This window comes from Drosophila arizonae, chromosome 2 (genome assembly GCF_054131065.1).
Source record: "Drosophila arizonae isolate 15081-1271.41 chromosome 2, UAZ_ARI_1.0, whole genome shotgun sequence".
Taxonomy (NCBI): domain Eukaryota; kingdom Metazoa; phylum Arthropoda; class Insecta; order Diptera; family Drosophilidae; genus Drosophila; species Drosophila arizonae.
The window spans coordinates 32,884,188-32,900,433 of record NC_142922.1 but is presented as its reverse complement, the minus strand read 5'-3'; the positions used below and the strand labels follow the sequence as shown (position 1 = coordinate 32,900,433).

The 16,246-nt window shown below is 40.0% G+C and overlaps 1 protein-coding gene across 5 annotated transcripts in view; it reads right to left on the bottom strand.

Annotated features, from left to right (window-relative positions):
- The window catches only part of LOC108621635 (uncharacterized), a 112,551-nt gene that overhangs the window by 5,562 nt on the left and 90,743 nt on the right, over positions 1-16,246 (bottom strand). For all 5 annotated transcript variants that reach the window (XM_089462732.1, XM_089462734.1, XM_089462733.1 and 2 more), the window contains one exon: positions 58-96. In XM_089462732.1, the coding sequence (XP_089318858.1) occupies positions 58-96 (39 nt within the window). The remainder of the gene's footprint in view (positions 1-57; positions 97-16,246) is intronic.

Here is a 16,246-nt window from a genome sequence, read left to right as displayed (position 1 = left end):
AAAACACTCGTTAAACCGGGGAGCATCTCCGGTGCGAGTCCCGGCATTCCCACTTACCGCAGACGGAGCTTAAATACATCCAATAATCATGTGTGCCTGTAAATAGAACACATTATAAAATATATATTAGGAATATTTGAATAATTTTCATTTGTTCTATTTGCACTTTACGACTGTAATTATGCATTTCAGCAATTATTCTATGAACACGTTTTACTTTGTCGCTGACAGGCGAAAACGATAATTAAAAATTAAGAGACCATTCGCTAATTATTTGTGCTCCTATATGCCCGCAATATTTTATTTACTGTAATATATTGTTATTCATGACCTAATGGAACAATCAGCAAAACTTCCTGCTTATATGCATGCCCAGCCAGAAATGTCAGTTAAATGAACTTGAATATTAGCCAAGCGATTTTCACTTAAGTGAACTATTCACTATTATCTAAGCGATAGGAGTACTTTCTGTACTCCGAATCTCAGAAGGAGTTGGTAGCTCTCATACGGGCTATCCTCTTATCATTTGCTTTTGAAATCAGCGAAGGAATAGGAATAATCTGCTTACTCATAAGGAACATTTGTAATTTCTTGGCAGAGCTACCTGAGAGGCCGGTGTGCCTAACACGTTAGTCTATATGAAAATATTTCAAATATTTGGAATCCAAATTTAACGAATAATCTTACAGACCTTCCTATGTCTTATTATACTTATTCTTATCTATTAGGGACAACCCCTCAAGTTATTCACGCTGACGCTAGTCAATATCAACTCTTTCACAACAATTTTGTCACATTAAGATAGAAAAAATATATATTTGAAATTTCTGACGGCAATCATATAATTAAGTCAGAAGAGGCTACGTGCGAGGTTGACTTATGGACGAACAGCAAGACAGACATTGGACATGGTTAAAATAATATTTTCGTATCGCTTACAAGTTATAAGAATATGAAGAGGCTTAAAAATCTCATATATCATGCAACGTCTCAGAGAGAATACATTAATACATTAACATTGACGTCAAGTTGGGCATTGGAATTTAGCAGGATTATATACATAGTTAAACTGAGTAATATAATTTTTGTCGAATATATATAAAATAGATTTGATATAATATGAATACGGGTTTGTCATTAGCTGCCCAAGACATTGAATAATGTATTAATTGCTCTTTATATTTACTAACTCTGAATTGAGACTCTATATAGTCCATAAATTATAAATAATTTGTCTTTTACAGCGTACTTTGCTGATTGTCTGATTCAACTAGCGTCGAGTTTGTAAAAGTTATTCAATATTTTTCGCTGGAGACTCGCCCCTCGGAGAGCTTGTTTTAGCTCCAACATAAACATCGTTTGGGCAGCGTGGTGACGGAGCGTGTTTTATATGCCTCGACAAGACATTAAAATGCGCACACGCCCCCTTTAGCGTGTGAATGTAACGAAGTGGACTGGAATTCGGGGGGCTAGAGGCGGCTGCCAGCGCGGTACCTGAAGCGGGTTTTTCAGCTTTCCTTTGCCTGCGGTTGGGAAAGCGAATTTCAGCAAAGTGCATGGCGAGCAAAGTCAGGCGAAGCTGCTGGGCCGCAGATGCTCGCCGGCTGCCTCGAGGCATAGTCGATGATGATGGGCTGGCTGCGAAAGGAGATTTCAATATCATAAAAAACCGTATTAAGAGAATCTCATATTGAGAATCGTAAAGTTTTTACGAGCGTTTAATGGACTCTTGCAGTAAGCGTGAGTATTTACGCGCTGCTTAAAAGCGGTAAAATATGGCCAAGTGGTGTCGGGAGACAAACACGGCCCTCTAATACTCCAGCCGACAGCCAACACGTTTCCTGCTCTGCCAAGGGGCAGCCGCCCGAGTTGGACTGCGATCCGAATAAGTGCACCGGAGACAATTTATAAATAATAATGTCAATTCGTACATTGTTCAGCCTCGTCCCTTGAGCATTGGCGGCGACTGCATCGCCATCTGGCGGCGATGTGCCGTACCACAGGTAGCCAGCCATTTGATTGCCTGCAGTCGGTCAAGCAGTGCCCGCAAGCAGTGCAAATGCGTCCTTGCTATCATCTAATGCAGAGTGCGCAGTCAGCGAAGGTGTTTACCGTTTGCCGTTGCAGTGAAATTGATTTTGGCAATGGATAAGCGAGACAGCAATAAACAGCTAAAAGGCCGTGGCTGCGCCTGTGGGAGGGTCTATGGCTGCATTGCTGATTGGTGCATGAGCCGAGCTACCTGCGCTCCTTAATCTCTATCGCAAGGCGCAATGCATCTGAACATAATTTGCACAAATATCCTTGACCCACGCAAAAATGGGCGGACTTTATTGTTGTTGCATTATTATATTCTTTTTAAACGAATGGGTAAATGCTTTCCCAAAGATGCATTTAAGTCAAAGGAAGCATATCCTAATTTATTATTTTATAACTAATACTTAGTAGAATCAAACGGCGGGTAAGCACTGTCAGCGTATCTGTCGGCATGACCTGAATTATAGACTTTCGATAAGTATAATTGTATACATAGCTTGTATTTATCATATTTCTCATATTCAAACTAATTTGTATCTATAAGACAGTAGTATGTCTATTATCTAACTTGTTTTTAGGCATTCTCGCATATGGTACTGCGTTCAGAATATCGAATATTTAAAGAACTCGCTTGGACTGTCAACATTTTTGAACAGCCTATAGTTTATAAGAATACTTAAGGATATAACAAAATATATAATTTACTAAAGCTCTACAGATCTCCAAATTCGGTGCCCCGAGCAAAATTATATATTTTTATGGCATCTGCCACGCCTGTACCTTGAATGACTACCTTCAATGACTTCAGCGTATAACAATAATTGAATTTGAGTGCTGGGTGAGTTGAATCTAAGTAAACATGGACGGATCCCATTCTTAATTTAATCATTTTTTGATTTTTTCTGTCATACAATTTGTACAATATTAAAAGTATGGCATTTAATGTTTGATCATTTTTATAGCATACTCTTTAGAAATTAATTATCATTCATACCAGGGAATCTTTGACTCCCGTAAGAAACGAAAAGACTTCAAATTATTAAATAATCTTATCGAAACCTTCCTTATTTTCAAATGTTTTATAGACATTTTAGTATAGAAAGACATTGAACGTAAGCTTTAAAGTTAACTTAATTAATTATAAATAAATAAATTCGCTTACTACTACCATTTCGAAACAAACGCTAGAGTTCTTCTCTATATACTGGGAGGGACTGTGCTAAATGCGAAGACGAAGGAAAAGCGTGAGTGTCTGCCTGACTTGAGGTAAGAGAGAAATAGCTGCTGGCAGCTAGTTGGCTCAAGACAGTGAAATGGGAAGTGAAACGAGTATATTAGCTTTGTAATACAATATATTCTTGAGTTAAATGACATTTGAAGAAACACAGAGACGAGTCCAAGTCGTAAGAATTCAAGTTCAATTGCTGATCGGTCAAAAGAGAGTGAGCTGCATGGGTAAATACTCCATTTGCTGTTGACAAGCAATTGTACATAATAAATTGTGCATATATAAATTGGTAAGTGCAGGAATGGGTGCTTCAATGGTTGTTTACCTGGAAATCGAGCTATAATGATAATGATTGCTCCTTATAATTTAGCTACAGACTTTGGCATCGACTACCGTGCCGTGCTTCGCTTTGGTACACATTTGGCCCTTGCTCAATTAACACCTTGGCCATTTGGTATTCCGCAGTAGGCGCGCAATGGGCATAGACGTAGAGCCATTATGGGCACTTGGACGCACTTCTCATTGGATGCAATTCGTAGGGAGAGTCACGTAGAACGACAGTTTTCAATCCGGACAAATGGCATATGTCTGGTGACAACGACCTGACGGCTTCATTAGACGCGGACATATATCAGAAATGTGTCGGACTAACGACTCGGCAGAGTTATGTGAGTTGTCAAAAGGATTTCCTATAATTTGAATGCTTCCCAATGTCGTGTTCTCGGTTAAATCGCCGTCTCGAGATGACTTTGTAGACGTGCCTTTGAAATGTGTTGGGCTTGGCGACCCCGGGGCCCCTTGCCCGGCATCTGCTGCCTGCCCGTGGGCAAATAAATCAAAGTCGGAGTCAAGTGAAGACGGCACCAGCAGCTCGTAAAACAAATTTCGCCGATTCGACGAATGTTTGTTAATTATGGTTTTGCGTAACATTCTTATTGCCAATGCACATCCATTCTCTGGCCCGCCACTGGCCCGGCCACAGCCCAGCCACAGGCCCAGCCACTCGTGAGTAATTTGTGTTTGAACTCGTTAAACTGTCGAACGATAATGGGCGAATGCGCAGATACTTGTTGCCCCATATGCAGCGGCACGACCACGTGCCTGCTTCCCGGCTCCGCTTTCACTGCCCCTTCCCCTGCCCCTGCCCCTGCCTCTGCCCCTGCCGCGAGTCGAGTTGGGCGCATCTTCTGAAATGGCACGTCCGGCCGAGAGCTCCAATCGTTCGAATGCAATTTGCAACAATTTAAGATTTCTGTTGCCGTAGCGCCCCATTGAAGCCAAACGCCAGCTCGCATTGCCCAACAGAAGCACACATCGAATCCGCTTCGCACAAATTCCTGCGTTGCACGCTGGAAAGCTGAAAATGCTGCCAGCATCGCAATAGATGGGTTCACAGCCCCACGTCTATGGCGCAGAACACTCGTCTGGCGTCAGCCATATAGTCTTTCCGCCCATCCAAGGGAATGTGGGGAATAGAATAGGGCCGGGATGGTCAGGGTTCGACAGGGCTGGCCTGGGGTTGCCTGTAGAACGATATGGGCTCACGCCGGCGCTTAAATCGAGGTATCCAGTTCGGATGGGTCAGACCTATTCGAAATGGGCCGTTCCTCTATATACATATATGCACATTGTTGGCGCGTGCGAGCGCTACATGAGATATTTCCGTGGCTTCGAATGGAACCAATTATATTTTTGAGCGAAGGAATGCCATCGAATAGAAATTATATCTCCTTGAGCATATAAATCCGTTATAAATCTGCTTATGTGTATAGACTTAGTTGAGCAAATCCAAAAATATAATATATATAAAACTTCAAAAGCTTCAAGCTGCGAACCTAAAAATCCTTTCTTGTATGGAATCCTTTCTTGAATGATATATGAGATGAAAATAGATTCTAGTGAAAATATGGAAGCAAATTAAAGTACGTTTCTTTTTAAAATTCAACTTGAATCAATAGAAACAAAAGTTTAATCTGTGACTCCAAGCCCCTACTTCATAAGAGTAACACATTGAAAAATATGAGTATATTATCATAAGTATATTTGTAGGCTCATTCAATGGGTATAAAGTGCGAGAGACTTGAAATTTTAAATAGAGATCAAAACATAGAGAATTTCTTGATAAGGAAGAAATTTGAACGCATAGATTCTAGAGCTTACAAGAGCTAGGGGCTTAAACAAATTGTTTTCATGCTAAATCACGCGCACGCAGAATCAGTTTTTTTTTTTTTTTTTGAAAAAAGTCGATAAATAACTAGTTGTTTTTTTTTCTTATCTCTTAAAAGTCTTATAAAATAACAAGTAAGAAAGCTCCAGTCGAGACTGCTCGACTAGGAGATACCCTGAACCCTCCAAGCTGATATTCTAATCATTCTGCACTTCTTTTATGCACACATACATACACATGCATCCACACGCACGCATAAGCCTGCGCTCTGCTAACTGCGCAGTAAGCAGCGACTGCGCTTGGGCTGCGCTGCAGTGTGGGCAATATTATGAGAATTTATTTGTTAAATAATTTCTTTTGTAGACATACGATCGTAATGAAACTTTTAGAGCGTAATCATATGGTGAATATGTGTGTATATTCCAAAGCCCAAATCTCTAGTATTTGAAATACGCTTTTTACAAAAGTGAGGGTGAGGGGGTGAATTTAAGGGTGAGGGGTAAATTTTAACAAAATCCGAAATTGTATAAATTGCATATAAGCATACATTAAAAATTTGGAGACTCTAGCAATAAAGGTGTAGAAGATATAATTTTATAACTGGTTTTCGATAAGGTTTTTTATCGATAAAAAAAGATCGGGATGAGTTAGCGATTTTTAATGATAAACTTGATATGCGCGCTGTAATTACGGACATTTTAAAAAAAATTTGAAGTCTCTAGCTCTTATATCTTCTGAAATCGACGCGTTCATACATACGGACGGACGGACGGACGGACGGACAGACAGACGGACAGGGCCAAATCGACTCAGCTCGTCGTCCTGATCAAGAATATATATACTTTGTGGGGTCTGCCACGCCTCCTTCTGCCTGTTACATACTTTTAACAAAACCATTATACCCTGATTTCCCATTTTCAATGGGTTCAGGGTATAATAAAAACAAAAATTATAAAATTATAAATTCAGCTATATAAATTTATCTCGTACGCCATTGGAGGTACAGTCTTATAATTTTGCATATATATTTATGTATGTATTTGATACCTTTTTTATATTGGTTAAATTTTGGCTTCTGGCCCCAAACCCACTCACTTCCTTAGGCATTTGCAAATATATACACAAAACACTAAAAATTTGATAATAATGTGCATATCGGATATATCCACAAGTGGCACTTATAAAGTTGATTAGAAGGTTAAAAGCTCACGAACAAATCTCAATAGATTGTATGTATCTCTCAAACAGAGAGAGATTATCTGTTGCTCCTGATCAAGAATACATATAAATTTGACTCATATATACGGCATATGTATATTTTGGTATTGGTAAGGCTTTTCCTTTGTGTTAAATGCATATTAGCAAATCAAATTGCTATGGACTTGAATTTTATTGGGTTCATGGTATTTAAATGTAGTTCCACAAAAGTAACAAATTGTTGGTACGTATACAGTTTCTAATTGCTGAATAAAGTGTGAGCTAATTGAAATTGTCGATTGAAATTGATTTGCATTTGCATTGGCTATCCGGCGGAGTCAAAGCTGTCAACGCGACAGAACTAAGTGTGCATGCATAATCGGAAAATGTCACTTGGATCAGCGGCACAATTTGTATTCATTGATTTCGATATGCTGGGAGTATTGGGCGAGCGGCTCAGGTGACTTGGGAGCATTTCTTAGCCTGGCCGGAAGCCGCCAGGTGACCCCACATACTCTGACTGCGAATGGAGCCTTCAAGATTCCCCAACGGGCAGTTTCGAGCGCAATGAGTCAAGCATCCAAGCACCGCACAAACTACCGGTCAGGGCACCATAAACCGGATCAACCACTTTGAGTGCGGCGGTATGGCGGCGGCAACAATGGCAGTCACCGCAGTCGCAGTCGCAGTCGCAGCCGCAGCCACAGCCACAGCAGCAGCGGCGACTCGAAATGGCTGTGATAAGAGAGACCGCAGTGGAATGGCTGGCTCTGACGGCCATGCTCTAGTTTGGCACTTTCAGTGTTCATAAATAGATTCAAACGAGAGTTGGCCAAACTGAATTCATCCCCCTTAAATCTGTGCGCTCATCTCTGCGCTCGGCTCGTCGGGCCGAGTCGAGTTGGTCTCAGAGCAACGACTTTTCTTGTTGCCTGCCTTGACTTCCCTGCGGTTGAGCCAGGGCTAGGGGTGAATTTGTGTCTTTAACTCAGAGCCTGCTCAAAATGGGTAAAGGGTATATTGGCTTTTCGCAAATGTATGTAGCACATCATTTGCCCTTTGATCGAAGTGATTCGCTACAGATTGATGAAAGTTTAGATATAAATACAGAAGAATCCGGTTATACAGACTACGCTTATAGCGTCAATCGGTACAGCGACTAAAATTTTACAAGCTGATATTTACAAGCTGATATGCGTAAACTTATGTGGTTATAGCATCCCGGGCATAATCGGATTTTACTGTATATTTTCGTGCATAATTATTCTCGATACTGCATCCGATTTTTCTATAAACGATTTAAATCGATATCTTCCCTGTTTTCTTTAAGCATAATTTGGGAAGTGTTCAGGCTTAATATATAATGTAACTACAACTCTACTATAGATATTTAGATACGTCTTTCTATCATCGTACTCTGCATGTTTCTGCTACTGCATATTTACAAGAGTTGGGGTATTTCCTAGTCGCCTTTTCTTTCATGGCAGTCCTGTCAACGTCGCTTTGGCTGGAGGGAATCGTTTGACTCTTCGTGTGGTCATCCGGGGCAAACTCCTTTCGGTTTGTAGTCGAGCGGAATGAATTGCTTTTGCACTCGCCGAGACACAAAACATTAGATACAAGCTCAGCCATAGCCCTGGGGTCAGGCTCGTCAATTTATCGATTGGCCGAATTATGGTTTGTTAAGGTAGAATGCAAATAATTTAAATAAATCATACTTAAGTACTGTACAGCCAGTAGATTCCCCATAATTTCAGTCATTGAAACTCTACAATTAAACTTTCAATATCCATTCCCTTTATATAATCTTAATCAGGAGGCACTCAAACTTGGTAGATAACAAGTTATAGTGATGATCTTATCGAGGATGTTGGGCTATTAAAAATGAGGTTTAGCACCGGATTAAGTGTTCCGGGTCCATTCTGCGTTCCGCACTGCGCACTTCGCGAACTACACCTGTCTATGCTCGGGCGGACATTGCGTGCTCTGAGTTCGCGTCGCGTCTGCAAGCTGCGGAGGCAGAGCTGCAGCTATGACTTACGATTTCTACGAAAGCAATTGCGAGTAGCGACCACAGCGGTCTGTGGCAGAGTCTGGAGGTGGGCGTGAGCGCACCACTTCAGCACTTCTCTGCATCACAGCGACTCGTAATTATGCGGTGGATAAGCATAACAAAATAAATTGCACTCGCTGCACCATCATTTTGTGCAAATAAAAAGAAGTCTGCCTGCACATTAGACTGTTCCTCCCGCCGACGAGGGGCGGTGCCTTTGGTGAGTGTAGTCGAGTGTAGGCTGCTGAATATTCGTGAGACGAGTGCCTGGGTGGGATGAATCTCAAATAGTTGAGCATGAGAATATAAATGGAGGCAATTGCTTAGAATTATGTTTATCGCAACATTTATCAGGGAGAACAGAGAGCTTTAAACGAGTTATGTACGATTCAGTTTGTCGAATGGTAAGAAGAAGTTAACTCGTATTTCTGCTGCTCGCGCTTGGGTTCCGGTTATTTGGGCTCATAAATCAAAAACGAAGAAAAAGAGTTTTCACTTTTCAGAACACACGACTGTGAAATGTGTTCAGAGATGTTTTGCCTCTTTTTATTCTCGACTTTCAAAAACAACAGACGACCAGATGGACTGGACTGCAGTTGCTGCCGAGAAAACAGACGTTTCCAGTTTTCAGTTTTCAGGCAACTCGAGCGACATCGTCCATTGAAGGGTTAAACTGACCAATTGTTATGCAGGGCCATAAAATGTAGGATTCTGTTTTAAAATGCTTTTGGAAATCCTTTGGCGTAACAATAAAATGGCAAACATAAGTCACGGCGAGGCAGCCGAAGCGTCCATATTGACAACTCACACCCAGCTCTCGCCTTGCCCTCGCCCAAAATATGGATGCAGTGACATCGACAGCAGTAACACTCAATGATATAGGTACACACGTGTTTGTGTGTGTGTGTAGGTACATATGTATATCTACGGAAAAATGTCACACCATGTTGCCGCGTTTTACGACAGCCGCTCACCTTTTGTTTGGCGAGTTTATGGCCGAACGAGGTTCACTCCTGTTTAGCGCTGGGCAGAGCTCCCTGGCAGCCCTTTAAGCTGTGCCTTCCACTTCCTTTCACAAACTGGCTGGCAGAGCAGCGAGTAACCGAGTGTCGAATGGGCCTTGCGAATCGCAGCTCAAAGTTAATCTTTGTTGCTCTTACGTTATCGAATTGAACGGCTTCTCCGTGTGAGTGCAACAAGTTCTTCACCTTGATGGCCATTACTTCTATGAAATTCGCTAAAGGCTGCTTAATTGCCGAGTCGAGTCGCGCCAAGGACGTCGCGCACAAAAAACTCTGTCGGGGAAAGGATGTTCTCTGGAACAGGCGAAAGGTGGAAAGCGAAAGGCTAATCTACCTGTCTTTCAGCTGCTGTAAAAAACGTAATTGCGCAATTCAAGGACTCGACTGGCTACGCCACAGGACTTGTCTCACACCCATAACCCTTAATGCACCTAGTGCCGCATCCTGGCAACGTCCTTGAGTGAAATCCATTTCATTTAACTGTGAATTCCCCGGCAATGAGATATGACAAATTGAAACTTGTTTCTATCAAAATGGCGGAAGGGCAAGAAAAAGAGCTTCAACTTTAGTTTAAAGCTGATCGATTTAAGTTTCACTCACTTTCAATATCTGCCAGACGATTACACAGTTTGATTACCCGAACGGCATTTCATCATTTCCTGTGAATGTGGGCGCGCCCTTATAAGTAAAACCCATTCTATGCACAAAAGAACTTCATAATTCGCATTCCAAAAATAGCTAAGGTGGTTCTACTTTGGCATATTTTACTAAGAAATATTCTGAGCATCGATCAATGTGCGTTTTAAAAGTACTCTTTGTATATATGTATAGCGAAAATCTTCTGCCGGTATCTTAGGAGGCAACTGTAGAACTGAAGGAGAAGCTGAGCACTCCAACTGCGACTTTCCGAATGGATGTACGATTGCAAATATATAGCAAAATCAAACCGAAAGGCCAGTTAGGTTTACTTTTATATTAAGTCTAATGAATATGTATAGCAATATTGAGTATGCTTGGCGTTGCTTGCGTCTTACTTAATATTAAGATTTACTTAACGAAATTCAATGAAATCTTCATCAGATGCTCTAGATATTCCATTAAATATTTATCAATTTAGTAAACCTGCAAACTCGCTCGCATATTAAAAACTTTTGCAACTGAACTACAGTTTTAAGAATTTGCTACAATGTTAAACCAATATCATCTACAATATATAGCAAAAGTTTGAAGTGATGAAAAATTTGGAGACTTTATCATATTAAATATATAATATTCTATTGGGATTTAAATGCATTTCGACTAAGCATTATACGCTGACTTCCCATGAGTTCGCGGTATAAACATCAACATGAAATCGAACATGATAATAATATAATTATTGTAATTATATAGAAATGGCAATAATAATGATAATAACAATAACTAATTATTATAATAAGAAACTAATGAGACCGCGTGAATTCTTCCATAATGTATTTTGAATGTTTCATTTGCATCAATGAAGCGAAATTAAATTAGCATCAAACATATTTGTCGTGACGTTTTGGACTTGACTTAGTGCCAATTTGTTTGTCGTTAACTCGGCATATTTTTTGCTATTCCCATTTAGCGGAAATCCGATGACAACAAGCACTCAATTATTATTTTTTATAGATTTATAAACATATATTTTAACACAGTTTATTTCTCAAATTGCCGCTTAAAATTTTGTTGTGAATATCAAAATTGCAAATGACATATTTTATAGTAATTCTGGTACTTAAAAGCTATTCTATAATCCAGTTATTTAACATTAATTATTCCATAAATGCTCAGCTCTATCTATCTACGATCGTATTTTAATTATCCATATGCCCACAATTTCAGCTCGTTAGGGATATTTTTTTGTTTAGTTTCAAATTAGCTTCAATCTCTCAAACGAAGCCATTTCTAATTAAAAAGGCATGTAGAACTGCGTCTGCAGGTAATTGTAAATATGGAGGCCAATTGAATAATGATTCGTGATACGACAACTGCGTAGTGCATACGAATACACAATTAATTTCATGCCCAAGTGCATGTGGCATTAGTTTGGGTGGGCAAGCATGAGGGCGTGGGTCTGTGGGGGCGTGCGCCGCATACCTACGGCTAGGCGAGCAGCACCACTTGAGCCAGTTGCTCATTACACTTGGCTGAATAATTATTTCAATAAACAACAATCGAGTTCTTGAACTTGGCTCGGGGCTCGATTATGAACTGTGCTTCAACGGCGCGCACATAATACCATATTTCAAATTTCAATTAAGCCCAAGTGCTGAGAGAGCTGCCCCAACCGCCGCCACTTGCCCACTCGCCCCATTTCCATTTCCAGCTGCCAATGGCAGCGTTCTTTGGGGGTTCTGCCAGAGTCGAATAGTACATATTTGACTTTTGACTCTTCGAAGCACAAGACTCTAAAAGGAACTCAAGTGCGGAGCCTTGATCACTTTTCGAATCGATTGGCTCGAGTGTGGAAAGCAACACGATGTTGACCCGGGCGAGTTTTAAATTAAGAACTAGTTTATTCTGAGTCGCTCGATTCAGTCATGGCTAATGATGGAGCAACAATCCATTGCCGGTCGTTGCATATTCATATTATAATGCTAATAAACATTCTTAAAGTGTTGCGCTCAGAGCTTAGCTTGTCACATAAACGTCCGTGCTTGAGCCATGCTCGGCCGATTGGGATCTGGCGAGCGAAAGACAATATGAGACACCAGCTGGCTGCACTGAGTGCTTGGAACGGGTGCTCTGAGATTCCCAAATGCAGATAGCCCTACTACAATATTAGTTTTCAAACGGGAAAGCCAAAAGCGATCTCTGCATTTGCATTTCATTTTAGTTAACCAAAAACGAAACAAAGAAAATGTCAGCTTCAAATTAACATTCACTTGGCCATCCGAAAGAGTTGAGGCCCCGAGAGGATTCTTAATTCGTTGTTGTTTTCGTTGCTGCTATCTGTTGGGTTAGGCGAATCCCATTAGCTATCCGAAACTGAAATTAAAACTGAGACTAAGGCTGTGGTGGAGGTGGAGGTCGAGGTAGAGGCGGAGGTAGAGGCGACGGTAGAGGCGGAGGTAGAGGCTGCGACTGTTGCTGGCTAAATATCCAAACAATATTTTGCATATTCCATCGATTGTCGACTACAAACTAAGTTTGTGCATAATCAATGCGAGAGCGAGACAGGCAATGCCAGTCCGCATTAGAAAGAGAGAGAGAGGGAGAGAAGGAGAGCTCGCTTGGGATGACTGCGAGTTTTCTTTTCTGGGTGTGGCTGCAGGCGCGGAGGAAACGTGTCGCCAAAGAGTCTAATTTATTATCGATTTGCTATCTCGTGGGCCATGCGCCTTCATTATGTTCCATGAGCTCTGATGACGACGGCTCCACAGCCACTGCCACCCACTCCTGTCTGCGGCCCGTTCTGGTGGTTTTCTAGCGAAATCTAAGCGCAGCGGCCGTCGCATAAATCTCGCTAATTTATGTCGGATGCGCGCGAACTGCTAACAAAGAACTAAGTCGCGAGTCGCCGAGGCCTCCATTCGACTCCTGCTTCTCCTTTGGCTGCCATCCAAATAACTGTTGTGCATATCAAATTCACAACATGCAAATGCGAATGCGAATGCGAATGCGAATGGGAGTGCGAGTGCAGGTTGAAGTTGCTCACACAAAAATCGTTGTTGTCGCTCAGCAATTGCAGTTGGAGTCGTTGTCGTTGTTGTCGTTGTCGTTGTCGTTGTCGCTGTCATTGTGACATCTCTCGATTTATTTAATTGTCACTTAAACTAACGATTTTCTAACCAAGTTCGTGTTTCGCTGCCAATTTATGGGACATTAGCCAGCCATATGCCACGCCAAGCCATGCCATGCCATGCCAGAGTGGAGTGAAGTGGAGTGCATTGGCATATTAATATTGTTAAATGGAAATATTGCCAATATCTACTTTAGCTTTAATTGCTCTGCACTTAATTAGTTTCGATTGCTCGATTGCCCAACGCCCGTTCGCCTCAAGAAAACTCAGCAGGGCGAGTATTTTTGGTCTACTCAAGTAACATCGAACCCGTTCGTTGCCAGCATTATTATAATATTGTATCAGACATTTCCTTTGTACTTGGCTCACGAATTTAAAGGAGTATATTGGGCTAGTGCAATTTTCTTATTATATCTTTAAGTCCGTCGGTCCATAAACTCTTTGCGTGGACTTATGTGATTCGATAGAGACTTGAGCTGATTTATATATTTAATTATTTAATAATACTCTATTCAGTACTATTGTATGTTATTATGGATAGGTAGATCGATAGAGACTTGGACTGATTTATAAATAATTTTAATAATATGAATTTATAATTTAATTTTATTATTTTAAACACTATTGTATATTGAGTATTATTAACTTTAATTATAAATATATGCATCTATAGAGACTTGGTCTGATTTACATATAATTATTTTGTATTTCTCTCCTATTCTATTCTATTCTCTTCTATTATTAGTTTGTATTGTTTAATATTATTTGCATCTTAAAAACAACTTTAGTTTCTTCTTCAGATCTTGGAAAGGAAGTCTCGATGTTTACATATAAAAAACTCCCATAATCCATACTCAATATCAACTTTATCTTTATAGATCTGCTCGTTTGTAAAATATGTTTAATTTACATGTTGATTCGGAGTTCTATCATTAATAGAGTGTGATTCCCCTCTCAGATAAAGGAAATAAATATTTTATACACAAAAATCATGGTTTTATATTTCGTTCTACTTGCTTAAGAAGTAAAACGAGAATATTGGTTATATATATAGCACGCCCATTCTGTATTTTCTTCTGCCCTTCTGTTTGCATGCAAAACATTTTGTTATTGATACAAAACAAGTGGATCTTAAAAAATATACGAATTATACACTCGCCTGATAAAGTTTTTTTTTTTTTTTTTTTTTTTTTTTTATTAAGCTTATATAAATTATTCTCACAGTTTCTTCATATCCTTCAATCTTTACCATTTTTCAGACTGATATCTCCAATGCAAATTCAAGTAATGCCTATTACTAGGTTGAAATTGGAGTTGAAATTCAGCATAAATCTGTGTTGCCCTTTGTTGCATCGATAATTTTTTTCTGTTTGATGCTTTTGCATTCCTTTTCTCGTGTACGCTAATGGCGTTTTAATTTCTAAGTATTATCATTTTATTAGATCCCAAGTGAATGATGCCTTGCTATTACCTAATTCTTTTACGTCTACAACGGGTTTTCTTCAAAGTGTTAATGCAGTCCATTTTGATTCGATTCTTGATTCAATTTAGATTAAAATCGAAGATATTTTGATTTGAATGTTAATTTCAATATTAATTTATTTCCAACAGAGAAAACACGTTACAGTTCTTTCTATACGTTAAATATTGCTCATGTCATGGGAACCCATTCATACTTTGTTATATACAGAAATGGAATGAAAAATCATATCGAAAGCACCACAGCTGAATAAACTGAATTTCTTTTATCTGTGTTCGGTATTTAAATATATATATTTAAAATTATCGATTTATGGTTAATTTTGACTATATTTGAGTGTGAGTCATTAAAAGGGAATGAATACATTTTTAAGCAGCAATGGATTCCAATAAGAGGATGTTTGCAGCTCTAGCCGAAACAATTTCAGATGAGCTGGAACATATATGGTATACCTAATGTAAGCCAATCGAGTCTTGCTCCATAATAAGCGATTATTTTATAATTATGGGACTTCATAGGCATCGAGCGAGTGCAAAAGCCGTTGATTGCACATTATTAAATTTTAATGGATTCTTCTTTATTATAATAATTTATTATACATTTTTACTTAGTATTTGTTCATTTTGTTTCGCCTTTACAGAGCTTTTGCCTTTTGCTCTCCGTGGCTGGGTGCTGGGAGAGGAAGGTGAGGGGAAAAGCTGATAATGCAGAGAGCACGAGCTGATCGCAAGGTGTCCCCTAGCGACTGTCAGACGGACATCAGACGGGGGAGAATCAAATTGAAATGAATTGAATTAATAAAGTCATTAAATCTGTATTTAAGTGACAGTAAAAATCATTAGCTGGCGATAAGCGGCTACTGCGAATGCCTGATAATTAGCACCGACTCGGGTCGGACTCGAACTCGGAATCGGACTCGGACTCGGAGATGATAACTATATTTACGATTGCGCCCAGCAATTACAAATTTACAATTGCTGTTTCATTCGAATATTACCCAAAATGGCAGTCGAATATTTCAAGACACTTGCCTCCTGCCAGCAGGGGTACTCAATAATCGGGAAAATAATATTTTCGCAGATGCTGCGCTCTGTCGGCTGGACAGTGGGGAAAGGTGCATCGGCGCATTTAAGTGCTCTCAAACATATTATTGATCTCTTGTTGCATAATAAAAACACCTTATTATGAGGGCATTAAGTGCATCGTATTAATTGCCCTGCCCTGCCCGGCCAGCATCCCTGCCCGCATTCCGCAGCAGATTTAAAACTGGAATAACGTCTCTGTCAGCGACGTCAG